Here is a 24,006-nt window from a genome sequence, read left to right as displayed (position 1 = left end):
TATCATTATCAATATCAAAACTGTTACTATTAACAATAATTTCAACCATACCACGGAAGTAATCAATCAACGTATTCAACAAACACAAATGCTAAATTATATACAACGGAAAAAATTACCTCAGCAAACCTTTATCATCAAACCCAAAACGAATCTTTAACAAAGAAGCAAATGGAGATTTTTCTTAAGGCAAGCAAAGGGTTGAAAGCCTTTTTGTTTTCTTAAAACAAGACGAAAGATATTATCACGCCACTGCATCAGTCTGGTTATACGGCAATTATATATCACGAATGCGGAAGGAAGGAAGGAAGGAGTCAGGTCATGGGTGGTCGTGGGTGGTTGTGTGGGTGGAATGGGAGACCTTAGCGGGAGGCAGGGGCGCTGCAAAATAAATAACCCTATCCCGGGTCTTTAGAAAATTGGGTCATTTCTCGTTGCCGGGGAAATTTTTTTTTTTTTTCCTCGGTTAATTTTAGGAGGTTTGATGAAATTTTGTCTTTCCCTTCTTGCTATCAGTAAATGCACACGCACAAAATGTACCATATATATATATATATATATATATATATATATATATATATATATATATATATATATATATATATATATATATATATATATATATATATATATCATAGTATATTTTACATATATGTAATATAGACAAACCCACACACACACACACACACACACACATATATATATATATATATATATATATATATATATATATATATATATGTGTGTGTGTGTGTGTGTGTGTGTGTGTGTGTGTGGGTGTATGTGTGTGTATGTATATATCTATTGCTAACCTGTATTCCTTTTACCCTGAGGATTGTTGAAACAATCACCTGTCTCTCAGTAAAGTATAAAATGAGATGACTACCCCAATACCAGTCTCGACTCTTGCTGCGTCCTACTACATTACAATGACTACAAAATAGCAACTCTCTAATCAGATCATCAGAGGAACGAGAGCCCCCCTTCCCCGTCCAACAAACCCAACTCCCTCATATGCACTCTATTCAACTGGCAGTTTACGACTTAAGAACAGCAGTCCTAAGTCTCGTCACACTAATCAGTCATGCAGGCAGATTCGAAATCCGTCATCCTTGTTTTGCATCGCAAGTGTCTACCTGATATTAAACATCACTCATGAGTTGCAGAGGTAAGCAGCAGGAGAGCGTCATAGAGACCTACCATATGTACAAATAAGCAGCACCTAGGGCCCCTCTCCATCCAAACTATGACCAGGGAGGGCCAGGCTACTGATGAATCAACATACACAGATATAGACTCCCTAAAACCTCCCTCACACCATCCCTAGGTCAAAAGACACGGAGGTTGCAGGCAGTACTAGAAACTATCAAGCTTCAGCAGGGATTAAACTCTCCTACAACATATTACAAGACCAGAACGTTTCCAATACGTAGGTAATATTTAAGAAATAAAAAGTAAAGGTTTCCTTCCATAACATTATAAAAGTGCTTAAATAGTTTATGAGCATAGCTTTCACTAATTAATTAAAATATGAGAATATATCTCGTAATGCATAAATATATCTTGATATATCATTACGATGATGGCTTTGGATGTTATAAATGTGACAGTTTCAGCTTTAACTATATTTGTATTACCTAAAACCAGAAAAAAAAGTTTTTAAATCAATTACTTAATTTATGGAGCAAACAAATCCACGGAAAATTTTTTAATTATCCCTTAAACTACCAGGGAGGTTATATACGTTATAGATGTCTGCTAAAACTGAATAGTAAGCAGAAACCTCGACAGCAGTCCATACCAGACAAGTATGTTTTTGCTCCTCAGTCCTTCAAGACATTAAAGGAAGCTCAAGGAAAGAATCTCCTCAATATTCTTTAACAAACTCGCTGGTCCCTTTGCAGTGATCACGAGCTAGTATTCAGGTATGTAACTACATTTTGGCCGTCTCAGTAAGATAGTATATTGGTTTACTATCAATTAATATATATTTCAAGCAATAGCTGTTCCACGTTTACCAAGTTCACCAATGAGTTTGTCTCTATTGATGTACCAACTTATTACCAATCATATAAATTATAATTTATAATCGTCAACCGTCATGAAATGGTACCAGTGCGGTGGTATAAAGAAGAACCAAGAAACAAAGCCAACTGCTCGTGGATCATCACATAGGCCAAAAGAGACCTGAATTCTCACAATGAACATCATACTGTTAAACAACAGCTATATGTGTACATCGGCTTATAGTGACAATGTTGTGAGTAAATAGCCGAAAATCAGAACTTATTCTCTTGAGAACTAATTGCCATCAACTGTGCTTCAGCCAGGTGTTCAATTTGCACCATGTGATCCAGTGTAAGCAAAAACAACAATATGTGCTAGTCCCCAATAATGTTAAATATGTTATGCCGTGAACTGCCTTTTTTATCCAAAGTGTTTTGTGTATATCTTGAACTGTCTTGTGTGTTGAAAACCAGTACATAATGGTATCCACCAGTGGAAAATGCCCCCAGATAGACTGGGGTCTTAGTGGACTCATTCAGAAAATTCCGAGCATGAATCCCCCTTTACCTAAAAGACTTGGAAGTTGCTGACTCAACCAAGCAGGCCACCAAAATCAAAATTACCCTTGGTTTTGATGGCCTGCACCGCATCCTCACAAGTGGCCTCACTAACTAGGAGAGGAGAGAACCTGTCAAAGTGTGGTCTCTGATCGAAAGTAAAGTTGATACCTCTATCAACTCGTCAAGATTAACTTCCTAGTCCATTGCCTAGAGTTTCCCAACACAAAACTGGAAGCTGAAAAAACTATTACTGTTACCAGTTTCTATTGCACCTCTAAGAAAAAATAACTAAGTGCAATTTTGAGACGGGAGCTTAACGAGAGAATTGTCAAAATAGCGATCTTCTGTAGGCCATAATTACGTGAAGAACTATCAATGAAAGAAAAGGGGCACTTGGCTAACAAAGTCCTGGAAATGGACAGGGATTATGAAGCAATTAGTGCATCAACAACTTTTCTAAAGATCATGTCCATGTAACCATTTACAACTGCCCAGTCAACAAACCCTAATTCCGACACAATACGTAAGCACAATAGTACCTCCTATCATAGCACAGCCATAAGCAACGCACAAATTGTAGCACTGTCCATACCCGAGTTCATGTCCCGCATGCAATGACACATGCATCGCATCCAAAGCATAGGGGTCACTGGAGCAAAATGTCACAAAACAAATGACAGACAATCTGCACCCCGTAACAAACAACAGCCTGGCAGGCAATATCTAGTACACCGCAAGAAACTGTGGAACTTTACAAAGAACATGTATCTTGGAGATAAAAATTCAATAGCAAATGAATTTGCAACAAAATTCCATGAGATCTCGACCTAAAATATTAAGACTGCAGTACTCTCGGACTCGGATAATGAAACCTTTGCCACCTTACAAATCACACATTCAAAACCTAATGTCCAAGGTCATTACACATCAAAGTGAACACTGGCTACGGTGGCAACACTCTGCCACTGTGCATATACAAAATGTTCAATGACACCACATTCAGAGAGGTCTTCCAGTAAGAATTAAACATTCGCCTTACATCGGAGACCCAATAAAACACTTTGGTTCACTCAAACCTGGGATATGCAAAAACTCCAAACCAAAAGTCAAAACGGTAAAGTTCCATGTTGTCGACGCGTTCAGCCAAGAAATTCTCGGTTTACCATCCTGCTGGCATCTCGAATAGCAGACCTTTACCTAAATACCCTAGCACAGACTGTTCAGTCACTAGGCCCATACCATCTGTGGAAAAGCTGAAATCTGCCAGCTTGAACTTCAACACTAGGGCAAATTCAGAGACCCAGCATGCCTCCACCTGAGCATTGATGCTAAGCCTTTCTATGATCCCTGTGATATGCCAAGTGACACTCTACTCCAACTGGTGCAGCAGCCTGTTCTACATTACAAAATCAGACTGCAGACTATGTAACTGCCTGGATCCAAAGAAGTTTAACAAGAGACTCGAGTGATGCCCCCACAAGATCCCTACTCTTGAAGAGCTCAAAACTCGATACCCATCCAGGATATTGGAATACCTCGCTTCACGATGATTCTCAGCTGCACACCACATTTCTGAAATTCTTCGGCCAGCACTGCTGGCAAGAATGCCATTCAGACTTAATGTGAGCCAGGATATCTTCCAATCCAGGATGGATTAGTTGTTAGAGGGCTTACCGATGTAGCAGTATGTAGCGATACAAAGCAGGAGCACAATAGCCTCTTGAAAATGCTCAACTGAGCAGCAGAATATGGGCTCAGCTTGAACTCCTCAAAATGCTGCTTATCACAAAGTGAGATAGCTTTCTTTGGCAACTGATACTCTAAAGCGAGTATCCTACCAGACCCCAAAACAATGAACGACATACTCAACATGGCTGTGCCAGAATCAAAAGTAGATGTTTAGTGCTTCCTGAGTCTCATACCCTAACTGTGCCCATTTACCTCTCACCATAACAGTACCCATTTACCTCTGACTTTGCAACCCTATCCCAGCCCTTTCGTGACCTACTGAAGTCAGCTGTTCTAATCTCTTGAGAAACGTACCATCATTTGTGCTTCCAGAACCTAAAAGACAAGGTCTCACTCACCAGTGCACTGGCATATTACAGCCCCACAGAACCTCTAACCCTGGAAGTTGAGAGGTCTATGAAAGTCATTGGGCAGCCATGACCCAAATTGAAAGCATAATTGCATTAGCCTGCAAATCACATGCCTAAACACCGGCCAACTAAAACAACATCGAGAGGGGCCTTAGGATTGGTATATGGTATTCAAAGATTTCACCTGCCAAAGACCACTCTCCCCTCGTCAAAATCTACGAGAAGCCTCTAGCAAGTATACCATCACCCATCAACTGCTCTTCTTATAGTTAGAGTGGTACGACATTAAGTTCACATACAAACCCGCCGCATAGATTACCATTTTTATGCTGTATCCTAGCTCCCCATGCCAAGAACCAGGAGGAAATCAGTTTGGACACAACAGTAGATGGGATTCACCTTAACGAGATTGACGGTAAATTGATTTCCGTATTAGACTTTGTACCAATTCACCTGGAACAACTTAGGGAGGAGACTAGCAGGGACTGGATGCTTGTACATTTAACGGAAGTAATTAACCTTAGTGAGCCAACACCATAAAGAAACGTCACCCGGACATCCATCAATTCTTCAATCACAGCTAATACCTAGCCATGGAGGATGGTCTTGTCATCAAAGGACAATAAGTGGTGATCCCCCAGCCAGTACAGGTACTGTAGATATCCTCAAACCTCTTCATTCATCAGACCAGGGGGTGGAGTTAACCAAAGCGCTTGCCCGTAAACCCGTATTCTGGCCCGGTTTAAACACACAAATAGAGGACAAGAGACACCATGCATGAAATCCCAAATACATCCACCACAACAACAACGCAAGGAGACTATAGTCCATGATATCCCACCACGACTTGGTGGAAACTAACCTTGGATATGTGCCACAAACAAGGGAGAAAGCATAACTCATAATTGTAGACTACTACAACAATTATCCACTCATCATCAAAATGCAGGCAAAAACCTTAGCAGTTGTAACCACCCATTTCAAATCAGTGAGAGTACTAATGTATTTGGATGCCGCAAATTGAAATGCGAGCGACAACCTCAGCAGCTGTAGCCATGCATTTCAAATCAGTGAGTGTACTACATGGATGACTCAAATTTATAGTCTTCGACAATGGCTCCCTGTGCATGGGTCACCAATGCAAGAATTTACCACATGGGGCCTCCACCACATAAGCCCCAATACCCCCAAGCCAAAAGGGGCTCGCAAAATGCATCATAAGCACGGTCAAACTAATCATAGAAAAAGTGTGCAGAATCAGGAACCTACCTCAGCATGATGCTAATCCACCTACATACAATCCTACTGGATAGCAAAATTGCCAGTCTTGCCGAATTCCTTTTTGGTCGACCCATCATGATATAGATCCCAAACAATCATGAACCACAGGCCAAGGTGTTGGAGACTCGAAACTATCTAATGCAGTGCCTCATAACCACTACTGTAATGCTTACCCTATACCCAAACGAGATTGACCGTATACTGGACCACACCTCTCAAACTTGGGTACCTAGGTGGACCATCGATCAGATCACCGACTGACAATCAAACATTGTGAATATCGACAAGGAAACCAAACTCCATCAAAATTGCTCACATGTCCATGCAATACTTCTATCCCAGTCTCATTTATGCAAACTCCCCCATCCAGAGTCAACATTAAGGATACTCCACTAAACGCAGGAAAACAAATCTAGCCATGTGCAGGTAGTGTATCGTTCCAACAAATGCGCTGCAAAGCCCAAAAACCAGTTCATGTGAATGCTGGCCCCGTTCCTAATATCGCCCCACGTAGGCTACATGCTCAGCTCACCAGGTACACACACTAAGAATAATACCCAGAAACTGTATAAACTTCTTATTGCACCTTTGTGTTTGTATTTTCATGTGTGCGCATTATGTCCCCATTCAGACATATGAAAGATGCACTTAACTTTACATGTACCGTATATAAGCAACATAAATAGGAAAAATGCCCTGAAAATACCAAGCAAAATTAAACACATCTACAACTAAGAATGAATTAAAAGAATTATTGTACAACACAGGTCACTGAGGACAGCCAGACATTGTGATAGTTATGTGATATACACATGAAAGTGAAAATTCTATGGTATTCATATTTCATTTCAAAAATAAATGCAGATTTTGTAGTGATTTTTTTTTTGAAAAGGGGATATGCAGACAAAATCGAGAATCTTCTAATGCTTGCTCCCCTAGGGTGGTTCAACTCATAGCCTATCAGCTCACTGGCCATTACCTATGCACGACGACTAACACACTAAGTAACACACTACACTGTACTACGTAAATTGTTTTTACATGGTTTCTATCACGATACAATATAAGTATTGTATTACTGTAGGAACACAATTCAGCAACTGTACACAAGTGTATTGTACGTATATACATAAAGTACTTGGTAAGGCTACACAACACGGGTAACACCACGCTTATACGTAAATACTATACAGTAACAACAAAATACTGTTGTTACTATCTAACAACACTCAGATACTTTAGTATAATTACTGTAATATATGTACAATACTATCACTACAGTACAGCTTATTTAGCTAAGGTAACACTCCTAAGTGATCGCTGTTTTCAGCAGGTTGACTTGCTGTACACATAGCCTATAGGCTATCTACATTACTTATGTAAAGTACGATATTTTGTATACAGTACTGTATAATAGTTAATATAACAATACCACTAAGACACAAGGAATACACTAACAAAAAAAATTACAAAAAATGTATCAGTACAACCCCACTAACCATTTATGTACAAAGTTCTATGCAGTAAATCTGAAGCATGATGCAACTCTTGAGGCATCGACTGTTTATCGTGTGGGTAACTTTGTACATATCACACTTTATACTAAAATCACTATAAACACACTGGATATGTATAGATTTTTTTGCATCACAACGTGATTCTGCAAAAAGAGGACTGAAGCAAGAGTTGCTCACGTGAGGCGAGACGATGCGAGAGTGAGGCCGAGTTAGTGAGAGATGGGGTGTTGTGCTGTGCGAATATGGAAAAAGCGAGAGGCAGGGTAGGTGCAAAGAAGCACGGTCGGTTTGAAATTGCTGGGTTGAGAGAGTACTTATCGTGAAACTGCAAAGGGATGAAATTTTATATAATAGGTTATATGATTCTCTGTATCGCAAATGACCGAATCCGCGAAGATAGAACCCATGAATATCAAGGGCTGACTGTAGTACCTACCTCTGTTTACAAGTTTAATTTGTTCTAGGAGCGAGCGTGAGGAAAATAAGAAGGCAGGAGGAGATTACTGCTTGAAAAGAGAATCTCCCTTCTTAATCAGTTCTGGTACAATACTGCATTGGGAATTCTCTCATTTGAATGTTGCTATCTTTCAAAAACTGAATCACTTCATTTACGCTTTATGGACACTTGGACATCTTTTTCTTAAACTCTTACGTTCAATTTTGACATGAAACCTGTCTAGAGACGGTTGATTTGGCTTTTTCTTTAAAATTGCATAAAAATTAAGTAAAAATCGTGTGAACACAGCGTAAACACTGCTTAGGTAGCGTGCGAGCACCACGTGACTAGACTCATTAGTACTTTTCCACAAAAATTATCCATGCAACACAAAATTTTAACTTACAGGCCGATATAATGCTCGTAAACCAATCTGAACTTGTATGCTCGTATACCGATTTCCTTGTAAAGTATTCAAATTTACTACTAAATCAAGATATGATACTATTCAAGGTTATTTGCAAATAAGGTACAGTACTACTGTACTGAAGAGTTCACTTGTATAGGTGACAAATCTCTCATAAGTTTGATACATAATAAAAGAATTAGATTTTGTGCTGAATCTAAACCGGCAACAATCGTCTAAATATAGATAATTCGAGTCGTCAGCAGGGTTGACTCGTAAAATTCTAAGTTTATTTTGTATATTTTGAAGTACTAGAAAGTACTGCGCAAGTGAAGCTGAAAGTAATACATTTCGACATAGTACGCTACTCGCACAAAGTGTGTATCATAAAATGATAAAGCTCCTAAAACACACATAATAGGTTACCAAATTCTTTAAAACACACCTCCAAGTCTAAAAACAAACAGGGACCACTGTGAGAAACTAAGAATTTATAGTGGTAAATTTCCAAATACAGTAGACCCCCGGGGTACGACGTCCCCAGCTTACGTTTTTTTCACGTTACGGTGTTGAATACGATGTTTTTTCGTCCCCTCGTTACGACATTTTTCCCCACCTAACGGCATCGAATTCCAAAACTCAAACTTGGCGGTTTTTAAGTGTACGACTGTACGAGTCACTAGCCTACCACCTCGCTCATACATCACTGCATAGGTCACTAAGAAGCTGGTCTGCTATTGGTAGGCGTCACGGCGTCACTAAGATGCCGATACGCTATTGGCCAAAATCCCTCCCACAATGCCTGAGAGAGATGCTGCCTCTCTCTCTCTCTCTTTGTTATACGCGCGCTCATTTCAGAATCTCGTGTGCGTTTCGTAAAGACTTGATCTTGTGTGAGTGCTTGCAATATCATATTTTTTGTGCATTTTAGTGCTTAATCCTAACTTTAATTTGTTAGCCATGGGTCCCAAGATTGCTAGTGATGTTAAAGGGAGAAGTAAGAAGATGATTACTATGGAAACGAAGCTGGAGATAATAAAGAAATACGAAGAAGGCATACGCATCGTTACCCTCGCTAGTACGTATGGCAGAAATAAGGGAAGCTATCGGTTGGTATGAAAACCTTACGAGTTTCATTGAAAAAAAAACACTCAGAAAAACTTCACACAGGTTGTCTTATGGAGAGTGTTAATGACAAGTGTATGAGTCATTTTAGAAATATGTTGAGGAATCATCAGAAACAGGCTTCTTTGGATAGATATTTCTCCATAAGAGAATTGTCAGAAAGCAAAGATGATAATAGTGATTCTATTAAAAAAGCTAAAAAAAAAAGAGTAATTTTTTAAGTTCTAAAAAAAAAAAAAACAAAAAAAAAATTTCAAAAGACAAAAATAATAAAAAAAAAGCATTTTTAATTGTAAGAGTTTAATAGCAAGAATAAATTTATTTTTAAGTGTACATAACATAATTAGCATTGATACGTTTTTATATCTACCGTCTCCTTCGCCCCTCTGCCTCCACCCCCTACCAGCTCAAGTCATGTCACTCCAAAGGTAAATAAAATTCAATTTTTCCTTTACAGTACAGTACAGTATATAATTTTTATTTATACCTGTAATGTTATTTAATTAAATACTGTTCAGTACATGTATATTATATACAAGTATACTGTAGTACAGGGCTTACTATACTTTTTTGTTACGTACTAATTTTCAATGTTTTTACCTGGGGTTTTGCGCGCATTAGCTTTTCTATTGCCCGCCATACGACATTTTCACCATACGATACCAACTCCGGAACGGATTAATGTCATATGGCGGGGGCCTACTGTATAACGAAACACAGGGATGCATATTAACCTAGTTTAACCTAAGCACACCAGATCCTACCTTGGTTCCCCCAACCATAAAAAGGCTAGGGTGCAATAAATTGTAAACTATTTGCTTGTTACATACCTTGGTTAGTTTCAATCATCTTTGTGCCACCCCGAACATTTGTCTGAAAAAGTGAAGAAAATCTTTTTATTACCTTTTCAAATTTCAATTGAATTAAAAGCTCAAGATAGAGATAACTCGCAAAATGTAACCTAGGGCAAAATCTTTGTGTTAATAAGAGTAAGAGGAGATGATGATGATGATAATGTCCTTTTCAAATTTCAATCACATTAGGCTACCCAGAACCATAATCTAAAATGTGCCAAAATTATTTTTAACAATAACTACAGAAGGGCATATAAATAACTTATTATATCTATGTACCTATCAACCAAAATTATCAGTGAATTTACATTGATGATAGCAGGAAAAGGAGATACATCGATGGAATCAAACTGGTCCCATGCTTCACTTGATATATAGTACTGTATTTCAACTTTTAGTAGTCTTCATTACCCAAGACCAAAACCTATAGAATACATATCACATAATTCTTATAATAAAGGTTATTACTTGAATAGAATCTTCATCTCTTCATGGTGCTATTTCTGAATAAGATATGAAAAACTGGTTAAAAATTTTTTACGTTTAGTTTGGAAATACTCATTGACGACCATTTCAAACAGGCGTGTATACATGGTTTTAAGGTGCAGTGTTCAGCGATGGACTACATGTTTAAAAATCAAAAACTTTTCTCCTTTTCTCATTGACTTTTAAGGTAATTATTAGAGTTTAGGAAAGTATTTAATATATTTTACCTCATTTACATACTTTATAAAGTACAGTAATACAGTACCGATAGGCCAGAGAATATTAATCAACACTGATATTTTTGTGTGGACCTTTTCACCAGGGTTTCCTCATAAATACAAATAGAGAGAAAAGACCATACCTAACTAGGCCAAAAATGTAGGGATATAACAATGTAATATAGGACTGCTAATCCCATCTTACCTAACCTATACTAGGGGAAGACATGTTAATCGTTAATCCTTAAATTTCTTGGGTATAACTCCCCAACCATGAACATAACAATTATCCCAAGCATAAGTGAACTATTCTGATCAATATGCTACCCAATATATAAAGTTTATCTTCTTGTTTTCTCTGGCTATTGGCAAGATCTTAATTTCTATGGGCATCTGGTTGCACAGAATAAGTCAACATTAGTAAAATGAAGAATAATTTTTCAGATCTGATGAAGATTGTATTTCAGATTTTAAAATACAATATTTCTAGTTTTATGTTAAAAATGATTAAGACCCTCCTATCTGTTAGAAATCAACACTCTGATATAGACATTTCCTTCCAAGACAAACAATGTGAAACCACAGTGGAGAACTAAGATTTTTGGGTGGGGTAATATAAAAAACTAGTGAGATACAGAAATGCATGTCAAACTAATCCTTTCAAACTTAACCTGACTTAGGGATATGTCCTAACCTAACTTAGGGCAGTGTGTCCTAACCTAACTTAGGGCAGTGTGTCCTAACCTAACTTAGGGCAGTGTGTCCTAACCTAACTTACAGCACTCTGTCCTAACCTAATTTAGGGCAGCGTGTCCTAACGTAACATATGGCATGTATTACTTTAAAAGTATTAAATAAAACCTCAATTATGCAAATGGGTTTGACATATCATTAGGCCTCCTACCCACAATGCAATTGCAAAGCAAACTAAAAATGACTCCCAACCGCAAATTCATATCAAATCATACTGTTAATGTCTAAGAAAATATCATAGTAAAGGTTTAAAATAGGTTAAATGTGATTTGTGTTGAGCATATCAAGAAAACTTAGAAAAAAATAAAATATAATGACAATAACCTAATCTGACACAAGCTGATACCAAAATTAGACCAATTACTACTAGAATTAGTAAAATTAAAGAACAGTACAATATATGGTTTGTAGAAAATAGGACTTAAATATGTTATTTGAGGTGTTCTCGGCATTGTTCAGACTTGCAGTAGTTGATGCTTTTCCTATTTCGAGGTTATTGAACATTTTCATGAAGATTACAATTGAACTCCAGAATTAGTAACACCAAAAATTGTTAAGTGTCCGAAGGCTCTCCTCAACCCAAGCTAGGACCAGGGTGCCAGGCAATGGCTACCAATGACCTGCAGGTAGACCTATAGGCTCCCCCAAAACCCCCATTGGTAGCTCACATGGATGGTGAGGTTGCAGATACTAAAGAAACGATTGAACTTGAAAGGCTCTTGCACCTAAGTCTGGCAGAACGCTAGGCCAGGGGCGTTCCCATTTGGCTAAACAACCCTTGCAATTCTAGTCTTCCTTTTAATACTTCAAGTCCTTGAATCATATATACCTTCAAATAAGCCAGTATGTTAGTTCAGACTAAACACGTAAAATTCATTTTAACACAGGCCACATTAACAGTGACATTATACTCTGCTGTAGTTCTTTCATTTTTCAGGGAGGTGTACAGTGAGCCCTCGTTTATCGCGGTAGATAGGTTCCAGACCCGACCGCGATAGGTGAAAATCCGCGAAGTAGTGACACCATATTTACGTATTTATTTAACATGTATATTCAGACTTTTAAAATCTTCCCTTGTACGTAGTACTGTTAACAAACTACCCTTCAATGTACAGAACACTTAATGCATGTACTACAGTACCCTAAACTAAAACAGGCACAAAAATTAAAGGCGATTTCATATCATGAGTTTCCTAAACACGCCAAAAAGCACGATAAAAAATGGCAACCAATGTTTTGTTTACGTTTATCTCTGATCATAACGAAGAAACAAACGCATTTACACATCTGTGTATAGGTTAGTGTTTGCATCGATTATATTTATTATTCAGTACAGTATGTTGATTTTGTTATTACCAATGTTTTACTTAATTTTTCTTAAGACTTCCAAATGAAATGTTTTTCTTTATGACGCCGCCTGAAACGGCGCCGTCATACAGTACGCTCAGTAAACAACCACGCTCAGTAAACAAACGAAGGCATTTAACGCGCATGATGAAAGTGATAAATAATGATATTACAGTAAAAGATTTTAGAAAATATGTTATTACAAATATTATTTACCGTATCTATATAAAATCATACAGTACATACGTAGCAAAGCAGGAAAACAATTTACAGAGAGAGAGAGAGAGAGAGAGAGAGAGAGTTGTTTTACGTACGTAAATGTAAATTTTAAACAAAAAAATATGATAGGTTACAACATTTATATTCAGACTTTTAAAACCTTCCCTTTAACTTAATGCATACTAAACTAAAACAGGCACAAATATTAAAATGTTAGAATATTAAAGTAAAAAATAAAGACTGTTTCTGTACTCACCACGAAAGATGTTGAAGAAAAACTTGAATGATGATGATGGCGATGAATTTGCTGCACACTAGAAATGATGATGATGAAGCTGATGATGTCTTCTACTGTGCAGCCAATGATAGTATTTTACGTCTCTTCAGACGGAGGTGTCTTTTCCTGGGACACCTCTTCAACTTCTTCCTGGGACACTTCTTCAATGTCTTCCGAAGGCGTAGTAGCAGGAGGAACTGGCTCTTTTTTTGCGAGGCTGGAAGAACATTGTGATCGGAAGTTGCTGCCGCTGCTTCTTTTTTCGCTCGAAGAGCATCCTGTAGGGAGTCATGTCGTCATCGATCTTGTTGCAGAATTGCATAGACCGAACCATATCCTCGTCCCACTCTTGCGACATTTCTTTCAGCTCCTTCGCATGGTTGCAGAACTTGGCAAGCCGTTCTAATGTTAAGCCTGTTTCTTCGACATTTTCTTGGGTATCTTCCTGCGTTTCACTGTCTTCTTCACTGGCCGATTTCGTCAGATCTTCTAAGTCTGCGTCAGTTAGCGGCTGGGAATGGCAGTCCAACAACTCGTCGACGTCTTCAGTCATCATGCGCCAAACCCGTCACCTCCAATTATCGCAGCCAACTGCACAGATTTGCGTATTGCAGAGTGTTGAATTTCAGACGGTGTAAATCCCTCGTCGTAGTAAACAATCTGGGGCCACAACTTCTTCCAGCTCGCATTAACGGTTGCAGGTTTCATTTCTTGCAGTGCCTTCTGAATGTTCTGCAGGCACGTGGCTATTGTGTACTTCCGCCAGTACGCCTTCAAATTGAAATTTTCATCTTCCTCTTCTTGGGCAGCATCTACACACGCAACGAGGTCCCCCAAGGTATTCTTCGTGTAGAGGGCCTTGAACGCCCTGATAACCCCCTGGTCCATCGGTTGAATTAATGACGTGGTGTTAGGTGGCAGGAACTCAACCTGAATGCCCTCATGCGACAGGTCAGTTGCGTGTCCACCAGTGTTATCCATAAGGAGAAGGATCTTAAATGGCAAGCCCTTCTCTAAGAGATATTTACTGACTTGCGGGATAAAACACTGGTAGAACCAGTTGGAGGTCAACATCTTCGTAATCCATGTTTTTTAATAATGCATCGAATACACGGGAAGGAGATTCTTATTTTTATTTTTCAAAACGCGAGGATTTTTCAACTTGTAAATAAGCCCCGGCTTTAGCAAAAATTCAGCAGCATTGCCACACATCACGAGGGTTACGCGATCTTTGAACGCTTTAAAGCCAAGAGGCTTTGGCTTCTTCTTTAAACAGGAAAGTTCGCGACGGCATTCTCTTCCAAAACAAGCCGGTCTCATCCATATTAAACACTTGTTCCGGCTTGTATCCACCTTCAGCGATAATGTTCTTGAACGTCTCGTTCGCGTTAGTTTCAGCAGGGGCAGTGTCAGCGGAAGCAGCCTCGCCATGCAGGGAAACGCTTTTCAGGCCGAAGCGTTTCTGAAACTTCGCGAACCATCCTTTGCTGGCGGAAAAACGTTGTTTCTGAGGCTGGGAATCAGTGGATGTCCCTGGTTGAGGTTCATCTACATCATCTTCTTCAGCATGGTCGCCATCGTCGTCTTGAGGTTCCTTTGACGCAAAATTCTCATACAAGCTCAAAGCCTTGGTTCGGATGGTGTTCGTATCCAAGGCTATGTTCTTCTTCCGGCAGTCGGCAATCCACACTGCTAAAGCACCTTCCATGCGTACGATCGTTTTATTACACGTGGTAACGGCTCGCTTCGCTGATCTGCTAAAGGTGATGGTAGCCGTCTTTCTAATGTTCGCCTCGTCCTTCTTGATGTAGCGAACGGCGGATTCGTTCACTCCAAAATGGCGGGCTGTGGCCGCGTAACTTCTGCCTTCTTTTAACATATCGAGAAGCGTCACCTTCTCAGCAATCGTCATCATCTTTCAGTGGCGTTTAGGCTCACTACCAGCCTTAGCAGAAGCAGAACGCTTGGGAGCCTTTGTACAGTAGGGGTTAAACAGAAAGCTCAACAAAAAGTTCAACTTAAAACTGTCACACACAGCACAGATTAAAGTTGACAATAACGTAGCAGCATCTACACGGCGAGAGAGCGGCAAACGAAGTGGCCGCGAAAAGATGCTGGAGGTTAGAGAAACAGTCGAAACACCAATCACAGGCTAGATTACAAAACTTGGGTTCTGATTCGTCATCTATCAGCGCTTGAACCAATCACAATCCGTCTTATATGCTACGTAGTAGTTACCAATTCAAATACAAGGTACCCTACGTATACAGTACAGCTTTACGTACGCTATTTTACACTTGTTTTGTTGTAGGATATGTACGCTTATTCGAGATGTGATTTTTGCAACAAAGAATATTACTGGATGCAGTACTACGTACGTATACATACAAAAGATTCATGGAAAAGATGCACATCCATTACATTTGTAGTACAGTAGTAGCCATCAGCAGCCTTACACCATTCTAATATGGTATGACTGCATCTGATTTGCGTTTCATGTTCGATTTAATTTTACTACGTACTGTATACAGTACTGAATTATCGTATGATCACATTCTCTTTTCGTGTTTTATTTCTTTCTGTACTGAATTATATGTCATATGTAATGCAATGAACCATCAATAAGAGCAAATATTACTAATTACAGTATTAATGGAATTACAGGTAACGAAATATCGTATTTGGGGTCTTCATATATCACGGTATTTTCGAAATTTCCGGAAAATCCGCGATATGTTTATATATATGGGTTATGAAAAAAATCCGCGAAGTGGTGAATCCGCGAAATAGCGAGGGCTCACTGTACTAATACATTGTTAGTTGATATAATTAAATATTAAAGCAACAACTTATGTTGTGTTACCAATGAGACTTTTTTGGAGCCTTTGTAGTTTATGGGACACGCCGAGAAAAATGAACAACAACTAACCCAAACTCACCCCCCCCCCCCCTAACCTGACCTAAAAGCCGTGTCCTTACCTTTCTAAATATCTAACGGGGGGCTAACGTCCCTCTGCGACCCCCCAACCACTGTCGCTATCATACAAACCCCACAAACCTAACCTAACCGAACCTAGTAGTTCCCAGGTCACAACCACTTAGGGGTATGCCCCCGGAACCCCCTCCCTTGGGCTGAACTTAGAAAATATAAAATAACTTCATTTTATGGTATATCGGATCATAGTAAAGCACATCTTCCCCATAAGGAAAAAAGATGGTAATTTTGTATATTATTCCATGGTAATGTAACCTAGGAAAAAAACTACTGTTATGGGGCTAGTAATAAGAAAGATATCGCCCTGTCCAGATAAACTACATTCACCCATTTTTTTTATTTCCATCACAAATGAACGGAAAATAAATTTCACTAGGCCTAGTCTATATTCCATATGGTTTTATACACGAACCAAAATAGCTAAACTACAGACTCTGATTTAAAGAGTAATTGGATTCATATACTCCTAGAAAATCTACATAAAAATAACAATTGTCCGTTAAAATTTTGGGTTAGTATGAGTAAGCATAATCAAATGAAGTATATTTTGACAAATGTCGACTTTGACTTACCCACTAGTTGACTGCTTCAAGTTTAGACCTCCTCAAATTTCCCAGTTCGATCTATATAGTACCCTTGAATCTAAATCGTGACATTATACAGCGAAATCTTTCTAATTCACATAAATGCCACGTCATTAATAGCATTGTTCTGATTAAAACTACACACGAATTAGAAACTCGGACACGTCACCTAGTAAAGAACTTTCACAATGATCACATTCACATAATCCAACATAAGAACTATAGTGCATCATCTCTTACTCAATTTGGGATTTAACGAATTGAAAGAAAGAAAAAAAATATTAAAGAAGAATTATGAAGAACGTAAATTTCCCCTTCCCTATATAGGGAAAATTAATTATCTTTAAATATATATATATATATATATTTTTTTTATATTGATTGTTTCATGTTAGAACGGGACCTTTCTACTTGCTCCCGTCATCTCTTATTCTATTTGGGATTTATCGAGTTAGAAAAATAAAAAATATTGAGGAAGAATTATGAAACACGAGAAAATTTCCCTTTCCACAGGAAAGAAAAACTAACTATCTTAAAATGGATTTATTTTTGTATTGATCGCTTCATGTCAGGAACCGGTTCTTGCCACCTTGCAACATATAGGCCTACAGGGGATTCGTTTATAGGATACGTTTTTTTGATGAAGAATTATGAAACACGTAAATTTCCCATTCCTTAAAGAAGATAAACTAATTATCTTTGAAAAGATTTATTTTTATAATGATTATTTCATGTTAGAACGGATTCTTGCTACCTTGCAACATCTACAGGGGAAATAATGGCGTTGTTTATAGGATACGTTTTTCGTTGCCAGAATTTTATTATCAGATAATCAAGACAGGCTCGAATTAGTTGTTTAGAACTTATAAGGCAATATATGTAAGCTCATTTAAAGAAAAATATAGCCAAATGAGTTAAAAAAAAACGTTTTGTAGATTTAAATGAGGTATGTAAATTTGTTCATGAAAAACAATAGTATTCTATACTTACAGGGAATATCTCATACTGAATACCGAGTACAGCTTATTATTCCAGCCATTAGAATACTTATATAAAGGCCTCAAATACCATGCCTAATTGGATCGATGATTACGAGTTTTAGATTATTCTTTATATGTGTTTCCCTTTTCCGTATTGGCTGTTTTCCACATTCGACCCCTAAGCCTTTTATAACTATAATGCTTGTCCAACTAGTGTTTCAGCTTGGATCTTGATTTATATATATATATATATATATAGTGTTTATATATATATATATATATATAGATAGATATAGATATAGATATAAACATATATATATATATATATATAATGTTTATATATATATATATATAATATAAACATATATATATATATATATGTGTGTGTATATATATATTTATATATATATGTATATATATATATATATATATATGTAATATATATATATATATATATATATAATTTAATTTAATTTAATTCAGTATGCCCTTGTCCTGCCTCGATTTCTCTTTCTCAGAAGAAATTTAAATAACCTCTCTTAAATGAAAAGTGTAGGCCTGAAAGTTTGATGGCCTCTTCCCATTGGTTGAATATGTAAAGCTGAGGTCTGCATAAATAAAGTTTCTTGTGTTATTTGATGACAATGGCAGATATATCCTAATGCGTATTAACCTTCATAGGTACGAACAGCTTTAACAATTTCATTAATGAAAATTGAAAGGTTCATTTTTCTTTGTAGAAATAAAACTGATTTTTTCTCCTGCTGAACTTGCTACCCTCATCTATTTTGTCTTTATATTCTCCATGTTTGCTAACGTTTCATTTAAGACCAGTAATTCCAGTAACTTTTTTTCGTAGAAACAGAGACTAGAGAAAAAGTGTTCCTTGTGAAAATAAGAAAAGTCAACATGAGTCTAGGAAGTTGCATTAAGCGCTAGTAGTCTTCTCCAAGATATTCCAGTTAATTACATTTTTTCTCTTTGCTGGTTCCACCGAATTACTGACGTCTCTAGAGAGAAGGTTTCCACGATGCCCCTGCTTTCATTACTTTTCTGAGAACTCGTTCTTGTTATAGATGTAACCTTTTTTTAATCTTTTATGGTTGCCTTTCCTTCGACGAATATAAGTAGTTTGTGTATTTGAGTGTTTGGATTAATGAATAGTTCCCTAGAGTTTATTATAACCTGACCTAAGTACTGCAATGTAATTGTTCAGTGGCTACTTTCCATTTGGTAGAAGAGACTGTTCAGTGGCTACTTTCCATTTGGTAGAAGAGACTCCTAAAGTAGCTCTTCTAGAAGAACATTCCAAAATCAAACCATGGTTCTCTAGTCTTGGGTACTGCCATAGCCTCTACCATGGTCGTTGGAGCCCTTGCAACATCTTGTTTTTCTAAATAGGGTTGCAGCTTAGCTAGTAATAACAAAAAATAATAATAATCTGCCCTAACTTAAACGATGCAAATGAGCATTTTCTCCAGCATATCTTCGTATGCTCTTGCAAGTTTTACAAGTTGTGTAACTTTAAATGCTGCTATTTGAGTTTTAATTTTCTTTCAGTTCAAGCCAAACTGACTTGTGAGAGAGAGAGAGAGAGAGAGAGAGAGAGAGAGAGAGAAAGGAATAGGAATCCCGCATTTTAGACTGCCATTTCGTAACCAGGACTAAATCCCCGCAACTCCAGTGGAGAGAGAGAGAGAGAGAGAGAGAGAGAGAGAGAATCAACACCACAATATCAGAAGTCAGTTGGGGTCAAAAGTCAAGGATATACGTAAAGACTTCATGGTCGCGCTAGTCTCTAATAATCGGGGAAAATTGTATGAAAAAAACAATGAAAAATGATATCTCCAGGAAAAGTTATTTCGTGAAATGGCTAAACGATAGCAGGAGACGTTATATCTCTCTCTCTCTCTCTCTCTCTCTCTCTCTCTCTCTCTCTATCTTTTGGTCGTTATCTGTTTCTTTTGTTCTACATCCAAGTTTTACAAATCATTCGCAGTTTTTTTTATTTTACTTCATTCCAAATCATTTTCTTTCATTAAGAATAAGTCTATCAACTACAGAGTATCTCTCTCTCTCTCTCTCTTTCTCTCTCTCTCTCTCTCTCTCTCTCTCTCTCTTGGTCGTTATCTGTTTCTTTTGTTCTACATCCAAGTTTTACAAATCGTTCGCAGTTTTTTTCATTTTACTTCATTCCAAATAATTTTCTTTCATTAAGAATAAGTCAATCAACTACAGAGTCTCTCTCTCTCTCTCTCTCTCTCTCTCTCTCTCTCTCTCTTTTGGTCGTTATCTGTTTCTTTTGTTCTACATCCAAGTTTTACAAATCGTTCGCAGTTTTTTTTCATTTTACTTCATTCCAAATCATTTTCTTTCATTAAGAATAAGTCTATCAACTACAGAGTATCTCTCTCTCTCTCTCTCTCTCTCTCTCTCTCTCTTGGTCGTTATCTGTTTCTTTTGTTCTACATCCAAGTTTTACAAATCGTTCGCAGTTTTTTTCAATTTACTTCATTCCAAATCATTTTCTTTCATTAAGAATAAGTCTATCAACTACAGAGTATCTCTCTCCTCTCTCTCTCTCTCTCTCTCTCTCTCTCTTGGTCGTTATCTGTTTCTTTTCTTCTACATCCAAGTTTTACAAATCGTTCCTAGTTTTTTTTTATTTTCCTTCATTCCAAATCATTTTCTTTCATTAAGAATAAGTCTATCAACTACAGAGTATCTCTCTCTCTCTCTCTCTCTCTCTCTCTCTCTCTCGGTCGTTATCTGTTTCTTTTCTTCTACATCCAAGTTTTACAAATCGTTCATAGTTTTTTTTCAATTTTACTTCATTCCAAATAATTTTTTTTCATCAGGAATAAGTCTATCAACTACAGAGTATATATATATATATATATATATAGTTATCAATGTGTCAATCGGTGCGACCTTCATATCAGAATAAAATCTCTCGTAATGGTCATGTGTAGCGTCCATTCCTATACTCGATACAATTTGTGAATATCTTAAACACTGGAACTAGAAGATTTAAAATAGCTCGTAAACGAATCTCATTTTTATTACAGAACGAGACTGTATTCTAAAATTGAATATATTTTTATGCGGTTTGGTTTTTCAAATGGTTCTCACCTCAATTTCTCTAGGAAGTTATTATTTTTTATTGTATTAATGTACTTTATCTTCACCTAGGGTCCCGGGCCCTTACTTGGCCGTGAAGAGTAACTGCTTCATTGGACAACATGTGACCACCCTTAGAAATAACGCCATAGTGATCACCCCCTAAAAATAACGCCATAGTGATCACCCCTAAAAATAACGCCAGAGTGATCACCCCTAAAAATAACGCCAGAGTGATCACCCTTAAAAAAACGCCATAGAGATCACCCCTAAAAATAACGCCATAGTGATCACCCCCTAAAAATAACGCCAGAGTGATCACCCTTAAAAAAACGCCAGAGTGATCACCCTTTAAAAAACGCCATAGTGATCACCCCCTAAAAAATAACGCCAGATTGATAAACCCTAAAAATAACGCCAGAGTGATCACCCCTAAAAATAACGCCAGAGTGATCTCCCCTAAAAATAATGCCAGAGTGATCACACCTAAAAATAACGCCATAGAGATCACCCCTAAAAATAACGCCAGAGTGATCTCCCCTAAAAACAACGCAAGAGTGATCACCCCTAAAAATAACGCCAGAGTGATCACCCCTAAAATAACGCCAGAGTGATCACCCCTAAAAATAACACCAGAGTGATCACCCTTAAAAAAACGCCATAGAGATCACCCCTAAAAAATAACGCCAGAGTGATCTCCCCTAAAAACAACGCCAGAGTGATCACCCCTAAAAATTAACGCCAGAGTGATCACCCCTAAAAATAACGCCAGAGTGATCACCCCTAAAAATAACGCCAGAGTGATCACCCCTAAAAATAAAGCCAGAGTGATCACCCCTAAAAATAACACCAGAGTGATCACCCTTAAAAAAACGCCATAGAGATCACCCCTAAAAATAACGCCAGAGTGATCACCCCCTAAAAATAACGCCATAGTGATCACCCCTAAAAATAACGCCAGAGTGATCACCCTTAAAAAAACGCCGGAGTGATCACCCCTAAAAATAACGCCAGAGTGATCTCCCCTAACAATAACGCCATAGTGATCACCCCTAAAAATAACGCCAGAGTGATCACCCCTAAAAATAACACCAGAGTGATCACCCTTAAAAAAACGCCATAGAGATCACCCCTAAAAATAACGCCAGAGTGATCACCCCTAAAAATAACGCCAGAGTGATCACCCCTAAAAATAACGCCAGAGTGATCACCCCTAAAAATAACGCCAGAGTGATCACCCCTAAAAATAACGCCAGAGTGATCTCCCCTAAAAATAACGCCATAGTGATCACCCCTAAAAATAACACCAGAGTGATCACCCCTAAAAATAACACCAGAGTGATCACCCTTAAAAAAACGCCATAGAGATCACCCCTAAAAATAACGCCAGAGTGATCACCCCTAAAAATAACGCCAGAGTGATCACCCCTAAAAATAACGCCAGAGTGATCACCCCTAAAAATAACGCCAGAGTGATCACCCCTAAAAATAACGCCATAGTGATCACCCCTAAAAATAATGCCAGAGTGATCACCCTTAAAAAAACACCGGAGTGATCACCCCTAAAAATAACGCCAGAGTGATCTCCCCTAAAAATAACGCCAGAGTGATCACCCCTAAAAATAACGCCAGAGTGATCACCCCCTAAAAATAACACCAGAGTGATCACCCCTAAAAATAACGCCAGAGTGATCACCCCTAAAAATAACACCAGAGTGATCACCCCTAAAAATAACGCCAGAGTGATCACCCCTAAAAATAACGCCAGAGTGATCACCCCTAAAAATAACGCCATAGAGATCACCCCTAAAAATAACGCCAGAGTGATCACCCCTAAAATATAACACCAGAGTGATCACCCCTAAAAATAACACCAGAGTGATCACCCTTAAAAAAACGCCATAGAGATCACCCCTAAAAATAACGCCAGAGTGATCACCCCTAAAAATAACGCCATAGTGATCACCCCCTAAAAATAACGCCAGAGTGATCACCCCTAAAAATAACGCCAGAGTGATCACCCTTAAAAAAACGCCATAGAGATCACCCCTAAAAATAACGCCAGAGTGATCACCCCTAAAAATAACGCCAGAGTGATCACCCCTAAAAATAACGCCATAGTGATCACCCCCTAAAAATAACGCCAGAGTGATCACCCCTAAAAATAACACCAGAGTGATCACCCTTAAAAAAACGCCATAGAGATCACCCCTAAAAATAACGCCAGAGTGATCACCCCTAAAAATAACGCCAGAGTGATCACCCCTAAAAATAACGCCAGGAGTGATCACCCCTAAAAATAACGCCAGAGTGATCACCCCTAAAAATAACGCCAGAGTGATCACCCCTAAAAATAACGCCATAGTGATCACCCCTAAAAATAACGCCAGAGTGATCACCCTTAAAAAAACACCGGAGGTGATCACCCCTAAAAATAACGCCAGAGTGATCTCCCCTAAAAATAACGCCATAGTGATCACCCCTAAAAATAACGCCAGAGTGATCACCCCTAAAAATAACGCCAGAGTGATCACCCCTAAAAATAACGCCAGAGTGATCACCCCTAAAAATAACGCCAGAGTGATCACCCCTAAAAATAACGCCAGAGTGATCACCCCTAAAAATAACGCCAGAGTGATCACCCCTAAAAATAACGCCAGAGTGATCACCCCTAAAAATAACGCCAGAGTGATCACCCCTAAAAATAACGCCAGAGTGATCACCCTTAAAAAAACGCCATAG

The 24,006-nt window shown here is 38.1% G+C and overlaps 1 protein-coding gene across 1 annotated transcript; it reads left to right on the top strand.

Moving 5' to 3' along the window:
* The first annotated feature begins 290 nt into the window (after window positions 1–290).
* On the top strand, window positions 291–24,006 carry LOC137632422 (probable serine/threonine-protein kinase nek3). The gene is made up of 5 exons (XM_068364355.1): window positions 291–343; window positions 1,037–1,168; window positions 1,328–1,429; window positions 21,686–21,874; window positions 23,574–24,006. The coding sequence occupies exons 1-5, from the start codon at window positions 291–293 to the stop codon at window positions 24,004–24,006; spliced, it is 909 nt and encodes a 302-aa protein (XP_068220456.1).

This window comes from Palaemon carinicauda, chromosome 41 (genome assembly GCF_036898095.1).
Source record: "Palaemon carinicauda isolate YSFRI2023 chromosome 41, ASM3689809v2, whole genome shotgun sequence".
Taxonomy (NCBI): domain Eukaryota; kingdom Metazoa; phylum Arthropoda; class Malacostraca; order Decapoda; family Palaemonidae; genus Palaemon; species Palaemon carinicauda.
The sequence above is the reverse complement of the archived record's forward strand: the minus strand, read 5'-3'. Positions and strand labels throughout refer to the sequence as shown.

Coding starts and splice junctions, on each gene's coding strand:
- LOC137632422 (XM_068364355.1), top strand. CDS start 291: ATGCGGAAGGAAGGAAGGAAGGAGTCAGGTCATGGGTGGTCGTGGGTG. Junction 344..1,036: donor GGGTGGTCGTGGGTGGTTGT/GTGGGTGGAATG, acceptor TTCAACTGGCAG/TTTACGACTTAAGAACAGCA. Junction 1,169..1,327: donor ATCACTCATGAGTTGCAGAG/GTAAGCAGCAGG, acceptor CACCATCCCTAG/GTCAAAAGACACGGAGGTTG.